This window comes from Pristiophorus japonicus, chromosome 9 (assembly GCF_044704955.1).
Source record: "Pristiophorus japonicus isolate sPriJap1 chromosome 9, sPriJap1.hap1, whole genome shotgun sequence".
Classification (NCBI taxonomy): domain Eukaryota; kingdom Metazoa; phylum Chordata; class Chondrichthyes; family Pristiophoridae; genus Pristiophorus; species Pristiophorus japonicus.
The window spans coordinates 127817050-127840020 of NC_091985.1; the positions used below are offsets into that span (position 1 = coordinate 127817050).

The following is a 22971-nucleotide window of genomic DNA, read 5'->3' on the forward strand; positions in this document are numbered from 1 at the left end:
CTGGAACACTGAGGGGTAACTATAGAATGTGTCAGAAATGGGGAAGGGGTAGTTGGAGGTCTGGGAACACTTGGGAAGGTCTGGTGATGAGAGAGTATTGGCTGGGGGGCCGGGAGGGGTGAAGAAGAGGGCCCAGTGATCTAGCAGTACTGATGGGAATTTCAGGTTATGAGGGAGAGATATTAAAACAAAGTCCCAGGCAGACCTGGGGCAAGCCCATGAAAACTGGGGTCTTGAAGCACCAGAGAAGACCAGCTCTATTTAATTAAAAAGGTGGCATTTCCTAACTTATATGAACAAAACACAGCTCATGAGAATCAAAATCCTTCTGCTTGCCCGAGATCAGAAAGACAGACGGAGTCTCTCTCTCTCTCTCTCTCGCTAGCTGCCTATATATTGAGGAAGTATGAAACTTCAGAAAGAATGCATTCTGCATATGGTTGTCAAACAATTTAGAAAAACTCAGAAGAAACTGAAAAATATTTTTAAACGAGGTACATTTTTCCAGCGAGAGTAGGCCTTCCACTTGTCCCAACAAAACCCTATAAATTATACAGACGCGCAATGGGAAATTCTGCGCACACACTTAAGTAAATGGTGTCACAGTATCGTCTTCAAGGTAAAAACAAAGAGAAACTACTCACACACACAAAAAACAGCTTCAGAGGTGGAGTTTAAATTTAATAATGTTAATATGAAATATAATTTTTTTTTAGGTTGAGAAACTTTTTTTTAGCCCATATGGACTCAGCAGAGGGCAAGAAAGTCTGACAAAGTCTTTTTCAAATAGGTTTCAAGCAAAATTGAGATTTTCGCCTTCTTTCTTTTATTGGTATGTTCTTCTGACTGGTCATTCAGGATTGGTTGTTTTCACAAGTCCTTAGTAGTTTCTCACTGGTAGTTTTCTAGCCACTGTCCTCGTTTGTGATTTGTACGTTCCCCATCTGCCAACAGACAGTGAAAAATGTTTTTTGATTGGTTCCTGGAAAATATATAAAATAGCACTTTCTTTACCCACTGCAGGTAAATAGATAACTATCAGTTACATAGCTAAATCTGTTTTATGAATAATTGTTGTTCTAACCACAAACAAAAAAGTAGCTTCTGTAACCATTTATAATACAAATAAAGATTCCACTATGAAATTGGTCACATAAATTTAACAGCTGCAAACAATCGTTGATTATAGTAATCTATTATTTTGGAAAATTACCTCAGAAGTTTGAAGAGTTCCTGCTTCACCTGGAGGCGATTTATTGGGTTGCCACAGTAAATAAATACATGGCTGCTTTAATAAACAAACTGCATGAACAATCCACCCCCTTGTGTAACTCCACGCAAGTTACCTCAGGAAAAGTACAAAATGTCATGGTTTAATATCGTTTTCAGGCTTTAACACAAAAACAAAATTAAGATTGCCAAACTCCAAGCAAATACTCCAAATCAAGACGTGTTGCAGGAATAGGCCTCTCTGAGAAAAGATTTCTCAGTAAAACACCACATAGGCAAACCTGACTCAGAATAAATCCTATATGCAGAATGTTAATTTTTTTGAGGTTTTTTTTTCTGCTATATGCGTCACGTGTAAAATTTTAGCTGAGAAAAAAATTCAACATGGCAACTTAAAAACAAATTAGAACGTTTGTTTAAGCAACAAGTCCCTCTCCCAGGGCATTGCACAAGGGCAGCCAATATACCTAATGTAGCCTTCTGGTAAGTCGGGATTAATAGGTGGGAGATAATTGGACCAGCGTATGCAAGTGTTATTCAGTCCCCATTTTGAAGTCATGCATTCTGTCCCAATATTTACATCTCTACTATAAATGCTCATGTCCAAATCTATAATAGAAACTGCCTACATAATTCACACCAAGTTCTGCTCATCCATCACCCCCGTACTCGCTGACATATACAGGCTTCCAACCACCAACGCATCAATTTTAAAATTCTGAACCTCGTATTCAAATCCCTTCATGGCTTTGCCCCCACCCCCTCCACCCCAATCCCAGTAACCTCCTCCAGCCCTACAACCATCCATGAACTCCACATTCCTCTAGCTCTTGCCGCTTGTTCATCTCCTTGACCCCACCACTGGCTGCCGTGCCTTCAGCTGTCTTCGGTCCTGAAATTCCCTCCTTAAACCTCTCTGCCGCTCTCTTTTACTTTAAGATGCTCGTCGACCAAGTTTTTAGTCACCCGTCTTAATATCTCCTCTGGCTCAGTGTCAATTATTGTCAGATTACACTCCTGTGAAGCACTTTGGGACAGTTTCCTAAATTGAAAGGAGCTATATAATTGCATGTTGTTGTAGTAAATAAACAAAATGCTGCAGTTACATCTTCCCAACAGTGGTGGTCCTACAGGGAAGGGCAGGAACAACGATGCAACAGGATTACATAGGCAGTGTCTGTTATAAGTGTGAACAGAGGAATTTATAATCAGAAAGTTGATGGTAGGTACAGTCAGATGCCATCTTTTTGATGCATTGTCAGTCAACCGTCCATGTTAGGCACACGGTAAGTCGGAGAAAATAGTTACTCTCTTACCCATCTTGGTCTTGCCATTTCCCAGTCTTTCCCTTCAACTTGTGACTCATCCTCTTCTGCACTACTTTTTCACCCCTCCCACCCTCCTTCTTACTTCACTGACTTCCTTTCAGGTGGGAAATGGTGTGAGGTATGGCAGGAAAGAGAGCCAATGGCTGAAAGCTGCATTCAGGTGGGTTCTGCAGGAAACATGTGGTCCTCAGCAGCTCCCTTCCCATTCTCTCTCCAAATCCCTTGTGCATTGCCCCAATTCCTTCACCTTTCTACTTATCATACCCCTTTCTGCAGTCTGACATTCCTATTACTAGCCCCACCTCCTCAATCCTTGTATCCACACCCTTGCTCCATAGTCACCCTCCATCCATCCACTCATCCAACCACACTTGCACCGCACCGTTCCCCCCTCCTCCCCCACCCCACGTTACGTACCAATAGACCAGAAGCACTCCTTATCCAGTTTCTCTCCTCCCCACTCCCTCCACTATATTCCTATGTTACCCTCAAAGTGGCTTTGTTTACTTTCAAAATAAAACATCATGTTTTTCAAATAAAAATTAGATTTGGGAACCCGTCTAAATTTTCTCTCTAATTTTGTCAGGGAGTGTCATCCTTGGCTCAGTGGGTAGCATTCTCCCCTGAGTCAGAAGGTTGTGGATTCATGTCCCTCTCCGGAGGCTCGAGCACAAAAATCCAGGCTGACACTCCACTGAAGTACTGAGGGATTGCTGCACTGTCAGAAGTGCAGTCTTTCGGATGAGACATTAAACTGAGGCCCTGTCTGCTCTCAGAGGTGGATGTAAAAAATCCCATGGTACTATTTCAATAAAGAGCAGGGGAGTTATCCCCAGTATTGTGGCCAATATTTATTCCTCAATCAACATCATTAAAAACAGATTATTTGGTCATTATTGTATTGCTGTTTATGAGAGCTTGCTGTGTGTAAATTGGCTGTCGCATTTCCTACATTACAACAGTGACTGCACTTCCAAAGTACTTCTTTGGCTGTAAAGTGCTTTGGGACGTCCTGAAGTTGTGAAAGGCACTACAGAAATGCAAGTCTTTGTTTTCTGTCGCTCGCTGGTGTTAGAAATTAGAATCATTCACAAGTGTACATGCTAAGCATTGACTTTTTCTGTCAATGAAACAGTGCAGATAATTGGTTGCCTTCAAAATTCAACTGGAGTTTAATTTAATAAATTGAAATAACATTTGACAGAAAATTGCAGCCTCGCCTGGCGCGTATGAAGTGCGCATGGACCCGGCGAGGCCTCGCAAAAGCCGGTTCTCGGGGCGAGATGCGCATGCGCCGAGAACTGGCTTTTCCGATCTGTCAAAATGTCTTCAGACAGATTCTATGCGTCCCTGCAGGAAAAACATCCGCGCGGGAGAGATTGGGCTATTTGCCCAACTCATGTCCTTCAAACTTTTATGCCTGGTAAAAGCAGGTGTATAGCCTACTTTTATCAGCGTAATACTTTTAAAACATAAAACAATTAAATGTAATCATTCATTTTTACATTAAAACCCTGTACATTAAGGTAAGTTTATATTTAGCCCAATTAAAACACATATTTAAACAATTTCCAAAAAATATATTTTTTCTAAAACATTTTAATTTCAATTAATTTTAAATGAGAGGTTTTATTTTCTTTATTGTGCTGTGTTTTGGTGTTTTAAGGGGTTATTCTTATTGATAGTACAAACAGAACTCCCATTTTTATCAATGAGAATACTCGATAGTGATTGGTGGTCCAGGCCCACGTGATTCCAACATAGACGGCTGTACGTGGAAGACATCTTCCTGTCTGCTGCGCAGCGAATGAAGGCCTTAGACCGGAATCCTACGTTTCTCCGGGACCAACAGATAGTTTTGTAGAGTTTTTCAGGTCAGAGGCGTTTGCATGAAGGAAGCCTCTGACACATGGCCTCTCCACTCAGTATAAATTTTACCTCAGTGAAGCTTTTGAAAGTTGTGCTCTTGTTTCTTCAATATTATTTGAAGAACTACCAGAAGCTACTGGTCTGAAGAAAAATATCCCATCAGTGCAGCTAACTGAATACTAATGTGTTTGTGCAATATACTTGATTGCACCAATCTAAATTCAGCTCAGAGTGGGTGCTATGGGCAAAAATATCAAGTATAAACCCAGACTCGAGAGGTTTAAGGGTTTGAGGTAAAAACTTTAATGTGGGCAGTAAAATACATTTCAATTAATAAATTTAAATCATGTTATTGTGCAATATATAATTTATTGATTTTATTTTGCTTAAGTCCTTATCTCATTGTGCCACCTTCAGGATTGAGAGCAATTGCAGGTACTTAAAATTAGTTTTCAATAAAACAGATATCCACCATGCTGAATTTAAAATATAATAGACGGTGACTGCAATAAGGGCTTTTTAATATATTTAATAATTGACTACAGCTGTCTCTATTTTATAGTTATTAAGGAGCAGAAACTACTGGACCCAACAGAAAACAATCAAGTATCCAGAGGAAGAAACAGCAAAGGCCCAAGAAATTATATTTCAAGATTCTATCGAGAGCCAGAGCATTGGAGAGTGACCAATGTAATATCCATTTTCAAAAATGGGAACAGAGGTAACCAAGCTAATTACGGGCAAGTTAGTTTAACAACTGTGGTAGGGAAAAATTGGAATTTTTAATTAAAATTAAATTACTCAGGGGCCAAAATTTCCCTTCGCCCCAAATGGGGCAGATTATTAAAATAAAGTGAATATTCTCCGCCTGAATACATGGGGCAGAGAATGGAGGGAGACTGTCCTCTTTTGCTTCTCTAATGCGAAGTGGCGGTGTTTGGGGGCGGAGGTGCTCTTGGATGGGACGGAAGGTGGGCGGTGTCATCAGTGCGACGCTTATGTCATCATTGCGACACAGACGTCACGTCACAATGTTTCTCCCCTTCACTTAAAGGGCAGGGCCGCTGCGAACTCTCCCACCACTTTATTGGTGCCCACTGGGCCACCAGGGAGGGCTTCGGCTGGGCCAGCAGTCCGACACCCAGGCACCCAAGAAGGGGACTTCAGAGCCGGCCAACAATTAAAATAAAATAGCAGCGGTGGCGGTGCACCCTCCCCTTTAAGAGCAGACGCCGAGCCACTGGCAGCTTACCGCCGGGAAAAGCTGTCGAGGGCACCAAGCAGTGGCGACTATGCTCCCGCAGAGCAATTTCCCTCACGGGGCAGAAAGAGGTCGCCGCCGGGTGGAGCAGAAACCCGTTTATGCCGTCCCCGGCTCGGGGGCAATTTCCGATGGGTCGGCCCATCTGCCTGCCCTCAGTCGGAAAGGCCGTACCGCCCCAATACCATCTCTTAGAGGCTGTAATGGACCTTAAAGAGGAAATGAGTGCCGTGGGGAGAAGGGGGGGCAGGGGAGGGGGCAATTTCGGTCCCTAAACGTCTACAAGAGGAGAGAATAATCAGAAGAAGCCAACAAGGATCTCAGAATGGAAGATTGTGCTCAACAAACGGGATAGAGCTCGTTGAAGTGGTGACAGAAATTGTGGCTGGGGAAATGCAGTGGATGTGGTGCACATGGACTTTGAAACAGCCTGTGACAAGTTATCGCACAGAAGACTATTAGGAGAAACTTAATGGGTGTAGAATTTGGAGATGGTTATCAAACTGAATTTTTAAAAAAACTAGTAAGAAGGGAGGAATTAGGCAATAGTTCTCAGTGCTTGAAAGTGGGTGACGGTGTCCCACAGGGTTCGGTGCTGGGACGGCTCTGATCATTGTTGACACAAATTACTTGGATATACAATTGGAGGAAATGCACATATTTTCAGTCAACACTAAAATAGGAGATATGATAATTAATTCTGAAGACCAAAGGAAAGTGCAAGGGTATTATTGATAAGATGGCAGAATGGTCAAAAAAGTGACAGATGGAATGCAATGTCGGTAAATGTGAGGCAGTACATTTTTCGAAAATTAATGTGGAAGAGCGGCAGGATTTGGGGTTCAGGTTAGTATAATCTGAGAAATACCCAAAATTGGAAACTTGTGGAAATACTAAGGGAACCGGAGACCATCACCAGTCACCAGTTAACGACTCTGCCAGCCTATACAGACTGTTTTTCCAGACGTTGTTATTGGCGAGCGGTCGATGAGGGCACACGCAGAATTTAGTGATCGGGGCGCAAGTGTGCACGTTTGCACCAGGAATAAATGATCAGACTGATCGTCAGCAGCCAGGCACTAGCGGTTTGCGTCCCCGGTAACCCGCTAATGAATTTTCAGTCGGGACGTTAAAAGCTGTGCGGCAAATCGCTAAGTTCTAACGCTCGCATTACCACCCACTCTGGCCGCTAACTGAGGCTAAAGACAACCGAACATCCAGTCCATTGAATTTGATCAGTTGTTGAACAGCAGGTCAAAGAACATCAGCTTCATTAAAAAAATCCCCAGTCAGTAATCCTTCCAATAATTAAACTATTAGAAAGGATCAACATACTTAAAAAAAAATCTATAGCCACTTTTATACCGGTCCTCGTTATGGTTGCATTGAGAGACCAGCCCGTGAGCCAGGTACCAACAATAACTTGTATATATACAGCACCTTTAACATAGTAAAACGTCCCAAATCGCTTCACAGGAGCATTATAAAACACAATTTGACACTGAGCTACGCAAGGAGAATTTAGGACAGATGACCAAAAGCTTGGCCAAAGAGGTAGGTTTTAACAAGCATCATAAAAGGAGTTAAGAAAAGTAGAAAGGCGAAGGTTCAGGGAAGGAATTCCCAAGCTTAGGGCCTTGGCAGCTGAAGGCATAGCCGCCAATGGCTGAGTGACCAAAATCAGGGATGCTCAAGAGGCCAGAATTAGAGGAGTGCAGATATCTCGGAGGAGTGTGGGGCTGGAGGAGATTACAGCTACAGGGAGGGGTGAGGCAATGGAAGGATTTGAAAACAGGGATGAGAAATTTAGAATCTGGTGCCAATGTATCCAACCCCTCCCCCCAAATCAGTGACAGTATCAGAGGACTCAAATTTCCCCAGGAGTTGCCCCGCTTTTTTTTGAGCAAGTAGCTTTTTTTTGGAGTAACTTAAAAATTGCAAATTTCCCCATTTAACTTGCTCCAGTGTAAGTCAGTTAGTTAAGGTTTTTTTTTTAAGTTTAGTTTTTATTCTCCAAAAGGGGGCGTGACCAGCCACTTACGTCTGTTTTGGCCATAGAAGCAAATTTGGCCAGCTAAAAGTTATTCCAAACTAACGTAGGCCAGTGTATGTGGCCACTTTTGTAGGCACAGAAAAACCTACCTACATTTAAGAAATCAGCGCAGGTAGCCAGGGATTTGGGGGAGGAGGGGGCGGGAAAGATGAGTTAGAGGATTCTAAAACACTAAACACCTTCACAGTATCAGCACAACATCACAACAGCTTCAGCACAACATCTTCACAACATCATCAAAAATAAAGGAAAGATAAATCAGCTGCTGAAAATAGAGCAGTCCTGCCTTGCCGACTGCAGAACGCACCGGCTAGCCCTTCGGCTAGGACTAGGGGTGGCAGGCTCGCATGACTAGGGTGAGGGATGTTTTTTTTTTTTAAAAACAGTTGTTCCTAAATGTTGTATGGTGATAATGGACCATGATTCAGTATTAATGCAAAATATCTTTTATTGGAAAGTTTACAATGCACTTTCAACAACAACAACAGCAACAGCAGCAGACAAAGACTGCACCCATTCCTCACCCACATCTCAGGGAAAGTGCACTTCCTCATAGGATCGGTGGTGGTGGTGGTGGGCCCGGCTTGGGTCTCACCGGTGGCTGGTGTGTAGATTGAAGTGGGAGTGGCATTTGAGTATCCGGCTGTTGTGCCCTTATTGCAGCAGCTAGCTCCCTCATGGCATCTGCCATCATTTGCATACCCTCTGAAATGCTCGCCCTCAGATCCCCTCTCAGCGCTGATATTTCTCCCAACAGTGTCGCTACCTCATCACGCACCCCACTGACGGTCGCCACGAGTGATCTTGTAAGGGCATTGGTCTCCTCACCCAATGACATAACCTGATTAACATCTGATGAAGGTTGCATCTCAGGAGAGGCTGGTCGGCTTCTCCTTCCCCTCGCCGTGGGTCTGCCTGGTGGCATCCCTCCAGTGCGAGGCACAGGCTGGGACAGTGGGGCACTGGGTGTTCCAACATGCATTTCACCACCGCCACTGGGACCTGCAACCTCGGAAGGTGTGAAACCATGGCATGTCGCCGTGGAGCTCATGGAGGTTTCTGGCGTGATGCCCTGTACTATGGACTGATCCATATCACGATCACCATTCTCCTGTGAACACATTTCCATAGACCCCTCCCCCGCCCACCCGCCTTGGTCTGGAGCGCACTCATCTGGATTGTTCTCTTCTTCTGCAAAATACAACAGAACAGACAAATGGTTAGCAGCACAGGAGGGGGCAGGACGGGTGGCATGAATAGTCTCACACGTAGCAGGCCAGTCAGCAGGTTGATTTGAAGAGCGACGATGCATTTTAATGACTCATCCTCACCCTCGCGTGTGGGTCCAGCTTGTGCACAGCTGATTCTTTTTCTGCTGGTGCGACTCAGCAAGGCAGCAACCCTCTGTTCCAGGAGTGATAGTTGGTGCAGATTTGGCGGCCCTCCTCCTGTTCCAAGTCTTTCCCTTATGTTGTGGGCCAATTTCTTCTGCAAAGATGAAAATATAACTTTTCACATATGGTGCACTTCTGATGGGTGGGACATATACAGATGGTCATATTAACAATTGCAATTCCATTTAAAGAAGAAGATATTACTTACACTCACTACTTGACCAAGGTCCTGCTATTTCTTTTTGCACTGGCTTCCAGATCTTGCGGTCTTCACCCCTGCTGAGTATTCTTTTGCAACTCGGTTCCATCGTCTTCTCATTTCTTTGGGTGGAACTTTTGTGGGACCACTTTTACTGATATCCAGCTCCAGCCATTTGTCCTCAATGACAGTGACTAGTTTCTCCACTTCCTCATGGAGGAAATTCTTTGTTCTTGTTGCACACTATTTTTGCTCAGCGCTGAATGTTTACAAATATTTACTGGTAGGTGCCACAGAGGTCAAATTGAACACATCATTCTAAAGACACATTCGCAGAACAATCTCTGTTAAAAGGCTGCACCTACTGTGTTAATTCAGCAATTTATTTCATTGGTGTATTGAACTTACACTCAGGTTATCTTGGAAAATTACAGTTCTCACCTTTCTTCCACCTTTGCAGCACTCCTATCCACTCCCTCAGCCACCCAAAAATCACTATTCACACCTTACCTTTATATACATGGTTCGTTGCCAATGCTGTTGAGGTACTGAGGACGCTTTCCCTTTAATTGGCCGATTGCCAAGCTTCCTTCTCTATTGCACGCACGCTGAAACGCGCATTGCGCATGCTCAAACGGACATGCGCCCCCTGTCGGCACTCAAGGAGACGCTGGGCCCAAGCCCCGCCCCCCTGCCGGCTGCGCTGAGCAAGCGGGGCCAAAGCTCCGCCCCCCGCAGCGCCATGCCACGGGACCCGAGCGATGAAGGAGCGGCCAAATTGAAAGGTAAATTTTCAGAGTGTTTTTTGCTCCACAAAGTCGGGGTACCAAGGATAACTACGCCACTCTCGGCGGCTGGGGAAATTTGGGCCCCACAGACCCACCATTTTGTGGGTCTGATTTTCATCAGCTGGGATACGGGACCGACATTTCATGCTGGTAATACTGGGAGCTGACTCACAGGTGCTCACCTCCCAGAATCAAGTGTGCATAAAAGCAACAATTTTTGCTCAGCGCTGAATGTTTACAAATATTTACTGGTAGGTGCCACAGAGGTCAAATTGAACACATCATTCCAAAGACACATTCGCAGAACAATCTCTGTTAAAAGGCTGCACCGACTGTGTTAATTCAGCAATTTATTTCATCGGACAATATGTTTGAAGAAAAAGTACTGCAACATCATTCAGGAGTCCCATTATAAGTGAAGAATCAAATTATGCTTCGAAAGAAATCCTTGCTACCAGAGTTCGGCAATTGAGTCTGGATAGAAATGCCCCAGTATTCTGTCACAAATACTGACAAAAGATCCACATTAACATTTAACCTGTAGGGAGCAGCTCTCAGGGGGCCTTAATTCTTTACTATAATTAACTAAAACATTAGATAACTAAAGTAATCAATTTTTAAGCTAAACAGCTATTAATATTCCCTTAGATACAAAAGCCAACACCCACAGACTTCAATACAATGTTAAAAAAGACAGAAAAGTGCCTTGAAAACCCAGCTCTTTACCCAAACCTTTTGTTAGCTTCTTTAGCTCCCGTACAAAAGATTACATTTCTATTGCTTTGTGCCTTAGGACATTTTCCTGCACCTAAACTCTATACAAGAGAAAGGTTGTTCTTGTTATTGTTGAAAAGAAAAAAAAACTCAGTTTTCTAAATAGTATTTAACCTTGACTAATTTTCATCCCCATTCGAGAGGCCTGTCAATAGCTCAGTGCAGTAAAGCAGTTTCCAATTGCAGTAAAATGAAGTGGGCAGACATAGTCCTCAAAAGCAGGCCCTAGGTTTTACCCACATATTTCTCATCCAAGATAGGGACAGGTGAGGAATACCATTCCGCTCAATCATCTAAAAAAACCCTATCATGGTATCCAACTGTTTTTCAAAATCGCTTTTATAGTGACTCTTCGAGTTTAGCTTTTAAGAACAAGGGGCCGGATTTTCGGCTTTCGGGGTTTTTCAGCGGAAATGGTAGCGATGCCTGAAACTTACAGTTTACACTGTGCCACTGTTTTTAATCTGAACTTTCGGCCTTTACGTCTGCGCCAGGAGCGCATCAGTAAAGGAGATGTTGCACGACTATTTGCAGCACAAAACGCAAGTTTCGGCAACGTTAGTCCGTGGTCGTTTGCACTGCGATAGAGGCCTTGGGAGGGGGAAAAAAAGAAAATAAAATGGCAAAAAACATTCCAAAAACATTCACAAAACCCTTAGCTACCAAATCGCTGAAAAATAATTTTAAAATAAAAACTTTAACTTACCTTTTTTGCAGGTTTTCATACATACCACTGCTGGTAGGACTGCACCGACAGGTTTTACCTGTCGCTATTCTGGGCACGGCATACGGGTTGGGAGAGTGCCGAAAGTACGGCGCAAATGCAATCCGCATCGTTGCACGTCGGTGCTCCTCTCCCTGGCGGTACTTGAAAGCGCCGCCGCAAACAGGTACCCGAGGATCCCACCTGGGCTTTGCTACTGGGTTTTCGCCGTGGAGGGTCAAATCCCGGCAAAAAACCCAGTCGCAAACCTACTGAAAATCCGGCTCGAGGTCTGTAAGATGGCTCAATAATTCCAGCACCCTTAGCTCAGCAGTGCACTCAAAGATCCGTGAAAATCGAGATGCACAGTCTGATGCCGAGATAAGGAAGCTATGCAAATGGCACAAGCACAGGGGCCTTCCAGAATCCAAAATGAATTAGTACGGAGATAAACAATTCCAAGCTTTTTGCCTCCTCTATTCTCTCCTAAAAGGCTATTCCATGTATTGACCACTGTGTGGAGAAAGTCCTGGCATCAGTGCTCAATTTGCCTTTTACTGGTGCGAAAGGAGATGACCACGACATAGTGATATGATCCAAAGATATAAAAGATGGAATCTGTCAAGGAAGAGGGGAAAAAAAAGGCATGGCAAGTCGCTGCAGTATCCGGATTTCTCCCACGTCATAAGACACAGAATCGATGTTTTATTCGGCGACATGAACCCTGCCAGAATTCATACCCAAGCAAGACCATCTAGCCTGGAGTCCATTCCTCCTGAGGAATCTGACCTGCCTGTCAAAGCAGAGGACGAGAACAGATGCAGAACTGAAAAGGTAAGAGAATACAAGAGAAGGGGTTAAAAAAAAATAAGGATACCAAATAAGCAGAAAACAAACAATCTGAATTCTTAAAGAGTAAGCTCAGATGGATGCACTTATGGGGAAGCAAAATAAACACATGAAGGAGAAAGGATATATCCTGATTGGGTTAGGTGAAGAGGGGTTGGAGGAGGCTCGGATGGAGCATAAATGCCGACATAGACCAGTTGGGCCAAATGGCCTGTTTCCGTCCTGTAGACTTCATGGAATGGTTAACAAAGTACACCCACAACCCAGAGAGTCCTGTCACCATACATTCTCTTATCAAGTTAGTTACAGTGACAGAAATGATAAAGATTCTGCCTTGCACAGGACAGGGAGCCTCATATATTTCTGTCCATGACCCTTTGACAAAGAAACAAGGTCAGACTGGAGGTGGTTGCAAACACATAACTACAGTTCAATCTGATCCAAGTATGTTGATTCTAGTGGAGTAACCAGAGATCTCCTTTACTACAAATGAATGTTCTAAAAAAAAATGACACAGACTTGGGTTTTCAAAACAACACTTCAATTTTCTAGATAGCCAGAGCTAAGATTTTACTACTAGAAATGCTGTCGTAGACAAGTTCCATGCAAAATATTCTGTGACAACAGTAAAAAGGGATAGTTTGCAAACCAGCAGGAGTGGGCACTCAAAACAACATGCAAGAGCATGAAATTCATATACCCCTGCCTACTGCTAGTGAGGTACTCTTCAGCATATTCCTTTTCATTATTAAAAATATTTGGCAAATTCTCCATCTGCACATTTGTCACGACTGGATTTGCATTCTGCAAATTTGCTCTTCTGTTAAGAGAAGCTGCTTCGACACAATGAAATTAATGGGCCAACAGTTTTGATCTATGCAAATAAATTTTGTGTTGCAACTTGGGACACAGAAATATAACAAAAACTGTACGTAATCTACTGAGTAAGCCAACTGATTTGGGCTAATTTCACAAATCCAAAATCACAGGTTTGAGATCACTCAAGCTAGGTCACAACAGTCGGCAGAAAATCTCCATCAAAGCACGTCTGCACAAAGCCAATAAACAGTTACTCATTCCATAACAGCATATATATTCAATGCAGAGGGTCAGGCAATAACAAGTCTCACAGCTCAAGGGAGAGCTAGTATGAGAGCTTGCAACCGATAAATGAGGTGGGGTCAAATTTAAAAAAAGGAAGGAAGGTAACAAAATGTAAAATCCATTGCTTGCAGGAAAAACTAAATCGAAATCAAATAGGAAGACCAGGATCAGGATTTACTATTTATGTCGAGAGTATTATTTATGATGCAGTTTAGCTCAGGAACTATCCTACATATGCTGACTCACTTTAAAAAACTGTCATAGCCAGTGCAAACATGAGTATAATGCAGAACTGCCAAGATGTAATATCCATTATTGTCAATCATTTAAAAAAGATAACTGAAGCTCGAAAAGGCACATTTGTAAACTTGTGAATGCCAAAATAGCATAACTTTACTAATTATTTTGTTTTCGTGACTGTATCATGTTTTCAGCCACCAAAGCAAAAAGAAAGAAACCGCTTTCGTCTGTGTTCCATTGAGCTCAAAATCCAGAAATGATATCTGTTAAATTAACTTCGATCTATAAAAACTTTAATGTTACTGGCCACAAAATCTGAGAACAATCCCTTTTATCTTTTGCTGAGCTAGACAGAGGTCCTGAAAAAAAAATCAGGCATCATTTTCCCTTTATCTACATAGTCATCCATTCAATTTTTAAGTCATCAGCTACAAGCCTGGAGAAAAGCAATACTCAACTGTTTGTTATTTTGCTTGTTCATCATGTGCAATACAATTTCAGCAGTCTTCAACCTGGTACCAATAATAATTTAAATTTGAAAGAATTAACCCTCATGTTCAAGCTTCAATTTGAGCTTCTCTTGCATACTTCAGTACTCTTGATAAATATATATAAAGCACTCATGCTGTACATCATATGATATCCATTAAGTACCCCTTCAGATTGCTTCATTCCAGACACTACAAATATCCATTCAGTACACTGTGTAAGTACATGTTAATAAGCATTTGGTCTGGAAGACCATATAAAATAAATGTAATCAACAAATTCTGCATTAAACATCAAAATCCCCACTATTTAAAGAATATAAAATCCAGAGCACAATTCACTCATTCACCCATGTTTTAATGGCCCAAGGTTGGACTTGTGTTCTGGTGGCTTCAACTTTTTCTGGGCCAGTGTATAATTGCAAATTTCACACCATCTACTTTCAAATTGGAGTTCACAGGATCATCAGATTGCTGTTTGTTCATGGACATATAAATGTGAGCAGTGTCTCAAGAATTCTACATTCCATATTTCTTCTATATTTGTCACTTAGTACCACATTGATTCAGTTGCCATTATTTAATAAAATGCATCATCGACAATGATAAAACTGTTTTCCTTTTGGTTAGCTGACATGGCCTCAGAAAATTAGAACAAAGCCCTTGAGAATTTGCTAATATCAAAAGGGCCCCCTTACACAGAAAAGATTAAAATACATATTTTACACTGGGGGACTATGGAATACATTTTACTTATTGAGAGGCGTGACTGGCGGGGCAGGGGAGAGAAGAGGTGCAATGCGGGGAACATCAGTAGTGGAGAATAATACACTTGTCCACTCTTGGCATCAAGTGTCTGCATCAAACACTCCCAGGTCAGGAGCAGCACAGGTTAGATGCAGAATAAAACTGTGCTCAGACACAATTGACCAATATCAGTAGGACATCCCTTTGCACCAAAATATTTTTTTCTATTTCCCACACCAAACATTTAGGTGGCCTCTTTGAATAAGATTGCCAGCAATGGGAAGTTTTGCATTGTGGTACTAAGTTGAGCCTGCATAGGTTCATTTTCCATAGGATACTTCCCAGGAGATGGAGAGAGACATACTTCATGCGATCATTGTGGTTGGATTCAAATCCACTACGGTATAATGACTCAGTGTGCCATTTACCCAATGTATTATTTCCCTGAATTATTACCCTACAAATCCCCATTGTCCTTTAATTGTAAAGATTTTTGCTAAATAATAATTTTTAACATCCACGTCTGTCACTTTGTAAAATGAGCTGTTGTCTGCCCTACTGAAAATGAATGGAAAGGTGAAATTAAAAACATAAAAGTTAGCAAATTATATAGATTTGTAATTATACCGTTAAAAATGGCTTTCATTTTATTTTGTTGTGTTCTCGCACAATCAACTTTATATTTTTAATTAAACATATTCCTTGGAAGCAAATATTGAAATTGCAGTTGTGTTCCAGTGATTTGTGATGTAAAGAAGTACGTGATTATCCCTCACCCTACAATATTTTTTTTAAAACAAGAGACGCAATGCATTTGCAACAAAACTGCAGCTGGGAATAAAAATAATCTTGCAAGACATATTAAGAGGGAGCAAAACTCTATTCCTTTGTAATAATATCCTTCAAAATTGTAACCTGTTTAATTGATAGGCACTGGGCACTCCCTGACCACCTGTACACGTATACATCATCAGCATCACATTCCAGACATTTGTATTTTTTGGACAACTATTCAAAAACCTTGAATTCACCGATTTCTCTTCCTTCCTTTTCTGCCTGTGACTATTTCATTTGCAGCCCTTTTAACACACCTGATTTCTTAGGAACCTATTGGATTTTGTGTGTTCAATTGATTATACAACGCAAAACAATTATGATTTTATTTGACTTTGTTACACCAAAAGAGTGACTATGTCTATACCATTTGCTGCATATCCGTGAAATTTTGCAAATAAAATTTTTCAAAAAGGAAAGTGATCACCAAAACTTTATAACCTGAATAATGACAAATATTTCAAATGCCCCCATTTTGTGAGGACCTCATGCCCAGTGACAAATGGCTACGCGATTATACATACGAAGTGGCAATGCCAACTATTGCGTATTTCTAAAATCTAGCAGAAATTCCATGCAAAACTCTTCGCATTCAGGACCCTTAATGACAAACCTCCATTCTTAGCCATGTCCCAAAATATTCCAACTGTCTGCTGTACCACTATATCCCTAATAAATTTGTTGCAACATTTTTTTGATCACCTCCATAACATGATCAATTCAGAACAGTCCCAGGAATTACATTAATTGAGAAGACATCACCTTTACAGTGTCACAAGAAACATGGCTGTCTGCACGGCTTGCTTATCTGTATGAAGATTTAACTAACAACTATAATCACATGTTCATAACCATGCTGCGTCTCTACCAGAAATATTTTTGTTAGCAAAATTGGTGTCTTGGACAACTGGGTTTTTAAAAAAATTAAATTTGTGGCTCACCAAAGATGTCTCCGCATATATATTGCACATATTCTAATTCCAGTCTACAACAACAATAACTTGCATTTGTATAGTGTCTTTAACATGGAAAATGTCCCAAATATTTTAGAGGATGGAAAGAAAGATAAATAGAATAGATTAAAAAATGAACAGACATAGGTGGAAACACTAGGAGTGGTGCTTGGTCAATAAGGTGGATATTAAGGTGGTTTTTGAGGTGGGGAGAGAAATGGAGAGGTAGAGGCATTTAGGGAGGGAGTTTCAAACAATAGGGGTCAGGCAGTTGGAAACTCTGCTACCACTTGTCCCAGAGCACTGGAAGCACAAAAGGTTAGAGGTCATAAGTGTGCAGGAGGGAGTAGAAAGCTGGAGAACAGAAAGAGGCAAGATCATGGAGGGATTAGATGAGGCTTATAAACTCAATTTGTTGAGGGTCAGGGAGCCAATAGGGGTCAACGAGGATAATGCGCAATCAGGGCTTAAGGTCAAAGTACAAGCTGATGAGCTCTGGAGAAGCCAACATTCCTACAGAAAAATACATGGCCACACAAATGGCATATTGAAACTGTGCATCCAATGGTTGCACACAGAAGAGAAATTGCTTCCATAAAAGCCACCTCTATCTCCCAAACAATAGCCCAGGTCAGAGATTCAGATTGGTGCTGCTTCCATTAAAACACAACACAGAATAATTATCCGTATCCCTGGAATCGACAACTGCATTTTACATTTCTTAAAATTAGAAAAGTTACTAAAAATTCACACACTGTACAAACAGTAGTGTGACTTCCAACAAGTCTATAATGTTTAATCATTTTACAAGTCATAGTTCCGGTTGCATAATGGCTCGGTTTATCTAGTTGAGCCTGGCCATCTCAGAGGGTGGAGGTTTGATCCAGAGTCAGTAACCATGCCAATAGGGAAACAACTTCACCCTAGATTAGGGATGAAGTGTACATGTGGACGTCATGTGAAGATAGATTAGTCTTAGCTGTGATGCCCAGTGCAGTAACATATCGTCAACACTCACCGTCAAAGCTCATATATGAACCCAAAGGGCACACAGCACCATCAGAACCATGCCCAGCTGGGCATCAACACCTTTAGGAGAGGCAGGTGAAAATATTGCCAAAGAAAACTGGAAAAATAAAACATTCACAGCCCCACGGTCAGGTTTCTTCACAATATAAATACTACATTTAGGCATCATCTTTCTCTTGGTTGGAACAACGTGTGCAACTCATTTACCTTCTCTCTTCACCTTCTCTCTTCACCTTTTTAATAAGGTGAATTTTGTGTGCTCATCAAGATATGGAATATGCGTGTTGCGGAATGGAACACTTCCTCTTTTCAGAGTTGACATCAAGCAGTTCCAAATCAGGTATCTCATAAGCAAGAGTAATATTCTTTCCAAATTATCTCAACATGTTTTCACTCCAGTCTCAGAAGAGGACATTAACGGTGTGAAATTCAATTTCCCTACACCAAACATTCATATTGCCTCTCTGAATGAAAAGTCTGAATTAGTGCAGTGTGTGCTGTGGCCTCATATTAATATGACTTGGATTAACACTGTCTGAATTCATTTCAGAGAGGAGCCTTACAGCACCCATCAATATGGATTGATCTCAGGAGCTAAAAGAAGATTATGCAAACCCAGCATTACATCAAGGCCACACCTTCTCCCTTATGGTTGTGTTCTGTGTTCATAACCATGTTCAGTTTCTGGTCGAACACAGTCAACTCCATGAACAGTAGGTAATGAGTCCATGAACAGTAGGCAATGAGGCCTGGGTAAAGTAAATGCTGGCGGAGCCAAGGTCAGACACACAATAAAACTGAACTCAGTGATTGACTCACTATTATAGTCACTAAGTTGTTGTCATGGCTATCACCAGAATTTTGACGACACTCAGTGAGGTATATAAATACATTGTATTCAAGCAGTCACTGTTATATAGAGAAGATAAGACACTTTTAAAATTAAAAATTAAAAATCTGCAACATGCCAGCAGGAAAGATTCAATTTATAAATTTAAATTAGGACATCACAATAGTAGAGTACCTGCAAGTAATTCCCTACGCTATGTTGCTAACAGTTTTCACTCCCTAGTCAGCACCTACTCATCATTAAGCAAGATTGTTACTATATTATTGTTATAACTGCTACTATGATATTGTTTACAACTTCTACCATAATAATATTTTATCAACAGGTACCAATGAAAATCTATAAATTATTTGATAAAGTAACATGTTGACATCTGAATGGCCTATTCCTGTTTCTCTGTTTCAAAGGTAAAACATTCTTATTGACATGTATAAGGGTGCTACAAGTCAGCATAACATATACAAACTCCGAGTAACAACTCTCTTTTCCTATCATCTGAGCCTTGGGATATTTTACTACGTTAAAGGTGTTATATAAATAAAAGTTATTATTATGATGTCTTTGTTCCATGTCATAATGTTGACAGACATCCCTTCCTTCCAGTGGCAGACTGTGAAACCACACAAAAAAAACATTTAATGGTCATAATTAAAGCAACAACCAGAGGTACAAACTTAGATAGAAAAATTCTGCAAAAACTCCCTCAGTGCTGCACTGGAGTGTCAACCTGGATTTTTGTGCTCAAGTTTCTGGAGTGGGACTTGAACCCACATCTTTCAGAGTCAGAGTGCAACCAACTGAGCCACAACCTGTACATCATAATAACAAAAACATATATATTTTACGGTGTTGTTTTCTTATAACATGCTGGCAGCTATTATTCATTATTTGCTAAATTACTCCCAGTTTTCTCACTGTATATAAAGTGCAAGCTGCCCTAGACATAAAAGTTAGTAAACTGCTCGAAGGAAGAACTTGCAATAATCTCAACTGTCATGTAATTTTGTGTACTTGCAGGGTAAACATCAGTCAGCTGCAATTCATGTACCATCCTACCCACGAAGAATTCAAAAAACATTCTAAAATGCTCCACAGCACACAATGACCAATACCTCAAAAAGGACGAGAAGACTGAAATATAACCTTAGGATGCTGCTGGCATTCGTAAAGTACTCACAGCTCATTATGCCCCAAACAGAAGTCCAATTGAATTAGTAATCAAGCATCATACATTCCATACCTGCTTTATATGTCAGATAAAAATCACTACCATTATTTATTTAACACTGTCCCTTCAGACTGCCCACAGCTGGCTGCACTGGAAGTCCTCACTAAAATGTCTGCATACAGTAGAGCAGGTGTAATTCAGGTGAACACCACTGGACACGGGATTCACTGCATGATACTTAAAAAAAACTGCCAATTATATTTGGGCATTATAATCCAATTTACGAAAATGCTTTACTGTCCCCCAGGTTTGTGTATAGACAAAGAAATGTGTTCATTTCCAGACAGCTGCTTCATTAATGCTTTCCAGGGCAGACTGCAAAGCGTGTGGCTCTTTCTGTGTGTGCTTTTTCCTCCTTTCTTTGACAGACTGCGCTTTAAGGCCTAGTCTGGTCCGTCTCTTAGGACAAGAAGCCATACTTCAGTCGCCTTCCAACCTTGCACGTTAGAAGTGGCCGTGAGGAAAAGCCTCTCATCACAAGAGGGCAAGATTTCCCCTCTCGCCCGCCCATCCAGGATGAACAGACACAGAAACAGCCCACACGCCGACTTCCAACACACCCACCTGTGGATTTCTTTTCCTTCGGCATGTCCCCCTGCTTCTTCTTTTGCTGTTGTTGTTTGGGAGCGGAGTGACAGGACCAAGTGCTTCGGGTCGTGCGTGCCAAGGCCGGCCTACCCAGGTTGCCTTCTATGTCCTTCTCTTTAATACACACACCGCCGTCTCCAGCCAACAAGCTCCGATTCTATTCTGGCCGGAGCAGCGCGACTGCCGCTCACTCCAGCTTGATAGTGTGGCTCCGCCCGCCGACAAAGGGGGCGACACCGCCTCAGATCATCCTCGACGTCCATTGGCTGTTTGACCTGTCAATCATGCATACGCCGCGCGCCATTGGTCCGCAGAATGTTCAAGTTTGGTTGCGCGCGGCTCACGCCTCCGTCGCAAGTTTTGGGTGCCGATGCGCAATATTAATTTTCGTTGATATGATTTATGAAAACTGTACAGAATTGTGAATGCGGCTGGTCACTCTCAGTAATATGTACATATAGGTGTCACTGCGTTTAACAGACGGGACGGTTTAAAGCGCGCACAGCTGTTGAGGAGGCGGGACCGCCTAATGTGCTTCCGGGTCAGGGGGTTGACCTGCCGCCTTGCATTCCGATTGGATCAGGTCGGCGCGGCGGTCGCTTAGCAACGGCGTGGGAGGGGAGTTTGAAATGACACTCAGGCGTTGGGCAGAGGCCGCGGCTCACGGTGGTCATGGCACAAGGCGGGCTGCGCTACAGGTTTCTGATGATTGTATTGGTCATAATCCCGCCCGTGTTGGCAAGTATGTATTGAATTATTTACCCCCCCCCTTGTGTATAAGCATAGAAATTAATTGTTTTTAAAAGAAAAGAAACAACTTGGATTTATATAGCGCCTTTCACAACCTCAGGACATCCCAAAGCGCTTTACAGCCAATGAAGTACTTTTGGAGTGTCGTTACTGTTGTAATATTGGAAAAAGCGACAACCAATTTGCACTCAACAAGCTCCCACAAACAGCAATGTGATAATGACCAGATAATCTGTTTTTGTGATGTTGAATGAGGGATACATATTGGCTGCTCTTCAAAATAGTGCCATGGGATCATTTACATCGACCTGATAGAGTAGACAGGACCTCAGTTTTCATACCTCATCTGAAAGACAGCCTGGATTTTTGTGCTCAAGTCTCTGGAGTGGGACTTGAACCCCAATCCTTCTGAGTTACAGGCAACAGTGCTACCACAGGATATAGACAGGCTAAGTGAGTGGGCAAACATTTGGCAGATGGAGTAAAATGTGGGGTTATCTACTTTGGCAAAAAAAATAGAAAAGCAAATTATAATTTAAATGGAGAAAAATTGCGAAATGCTGCAGTACCGAGGGACCTGGGGGTCCTTGTGCATGAAACACAAAAAATGAGTATGCAGGTACAGCAAGTAATCAAGAAGGCAAATGGAATGTTAGCCTTTATTGCAAGGGGGCTAGAGTATAAAAGCAGAGAGGTCCTGCTACAACTGTACAGGGTATTGGTGAGGCCACATCTGGAGTACTGCGTACAGTTTTGGTCTCCATATTTAAGGAAGGACATACTTGCATTAGAGGTTGTTCAGAGACAGTTGATTCCGGAGATGAGGGGGTTGACTTATGAAGATAGGTTGAGTAGGTTGGCCCTATACTCATTGGAGTTCAGAAGAATGAGGTGATCTTATCGAAACACATAAGATAATGAAGCGGCTCTACAAGGTGGACGCAGAGAGGATATTCCCACTCATAGGGGAAACTAAAACTAGGAACATAGAAGAAGGGGTTGCCCATTTAAAACTGAGATGAGGAGAAATTTCTTCTCTGAGGGTTGTAAATATGTGGAATTCTATGCCCCATAGTGCTGTGGAGGCTGGGTCTTTGAATATATCTAAGGTGGAGATAGCCAGATTTTTGAGCAATAAGGGAATAAAAGGTTATGGGGAGCGGGCAGGGAAGTGGAGCTGAGTCCATGATCAGATCAGCCATGGTCTTATTAAATGGTGGAGCAGGCTCGAGATGGCGTGCTCCTATTTCTTATGTTCTTATAACTGAGCCACAGCTCCATTGTAAAATGATACTTGGGAGCTAAAAGGGTTAAAATGATGGGAGAAACAAAGTTACCGTTTCAGGTCAATTACCTTTTTATTAGAACTGGAATAAAAGGTTTCTCTCTCTCTCCACCGATCTGGGAAGAAGGGGAAACGGATGAGGGCAGAAGTGTGGGAAATGGAACAGACACGGTCGAGGGCCCTGTCAACCACGGTGGAGGAGATTCCTTCGTTGAAGCGCAGGTGTGGAAGGTGGCATTGTCAGAACAGATGCAACGGAGACAGAGAAACTGGGAGAATGGAATAGAGTCCTTACAGAAAGCGGGGTGGGAGGAACTGTAGTAAAGTTAGCTGTAGGAGTCAGTAGGCTTATAGTGAATATTGGTCGATAGCTTATCCCCAGAAATGGAGACAGAAGTCGAGGAAGGAAAGGTAAGAGTCGGAAATG

At 42.1% G+C, this 22971-nt stretch overlaps 2 protein-coding genes and 1 long non-coding RNA gene across 12 annotated transcripts in view; 1 reads left to right on the forward strand and 2 right to left on the reverse strand.

The window, feature by feature from the left end:
• Positions 1 to 20750, reverse strand: part of macrod2 (mono-ADP ribosylhydrolase 2) — a 1460169-nt gene extending 1439419 nt beyond the window's left edge. For 2 of the 4 annotated variants that reach the window (XM_070889818.1, XM_070889820.1), the window contains exon 1: positions 20486 to 20750. In XM_070889818.1, the coding sequence (XP_070745919.1) occupies positions 20486 to 20510 (25 nt within the window). In that variant the 5' untranslated portion in view covers positions 20511 to 20750. The remainder of the gene's footprint in view (positions 1 to 20485) is intronic. The other 2 variants (XM_070889817.1, XM_070889821.1) reach the window with 2 other exon arrangements.
• LOC139273217 (uncharacterized) lies at positions 661 to 18129 on the reverse strand. The gene is made up of 2 exons (XR_011595039.1): positions 18064 to 18129; positions 661 to 982 (listed from the first exon to the last, which is right to left on the reverse strand). It is a non-coding gene; the product is annotated as an uncharacterized lncRNA (long non-coding RNA).
• Positions 20751 to 21157: 407 nt separating the features above from the next.
• LOC139273219 (protein sel-1 homolog 1-like) overlaps positions 21158 to 22971 on the forward strand; it is a 125727-nt gene continuing 123913 nt past the window's right edge. For all 7 annotated transcript variants that reach the window (XM_070889824.1, XM_070889831.1, XM_070889828.1 and 4 more), the window contains exon 1: positions 21158 to 21251. In XM_070889824.1, the coding sequence (XP_070745925.1) occupies positions 21182 to 21251 (70 nt within the window). In that variant the 5' untranslated portion in view covers positions 21158 to 21181. The remainder of the gene's footprint in view (positions 21252 to 22971) is intronic.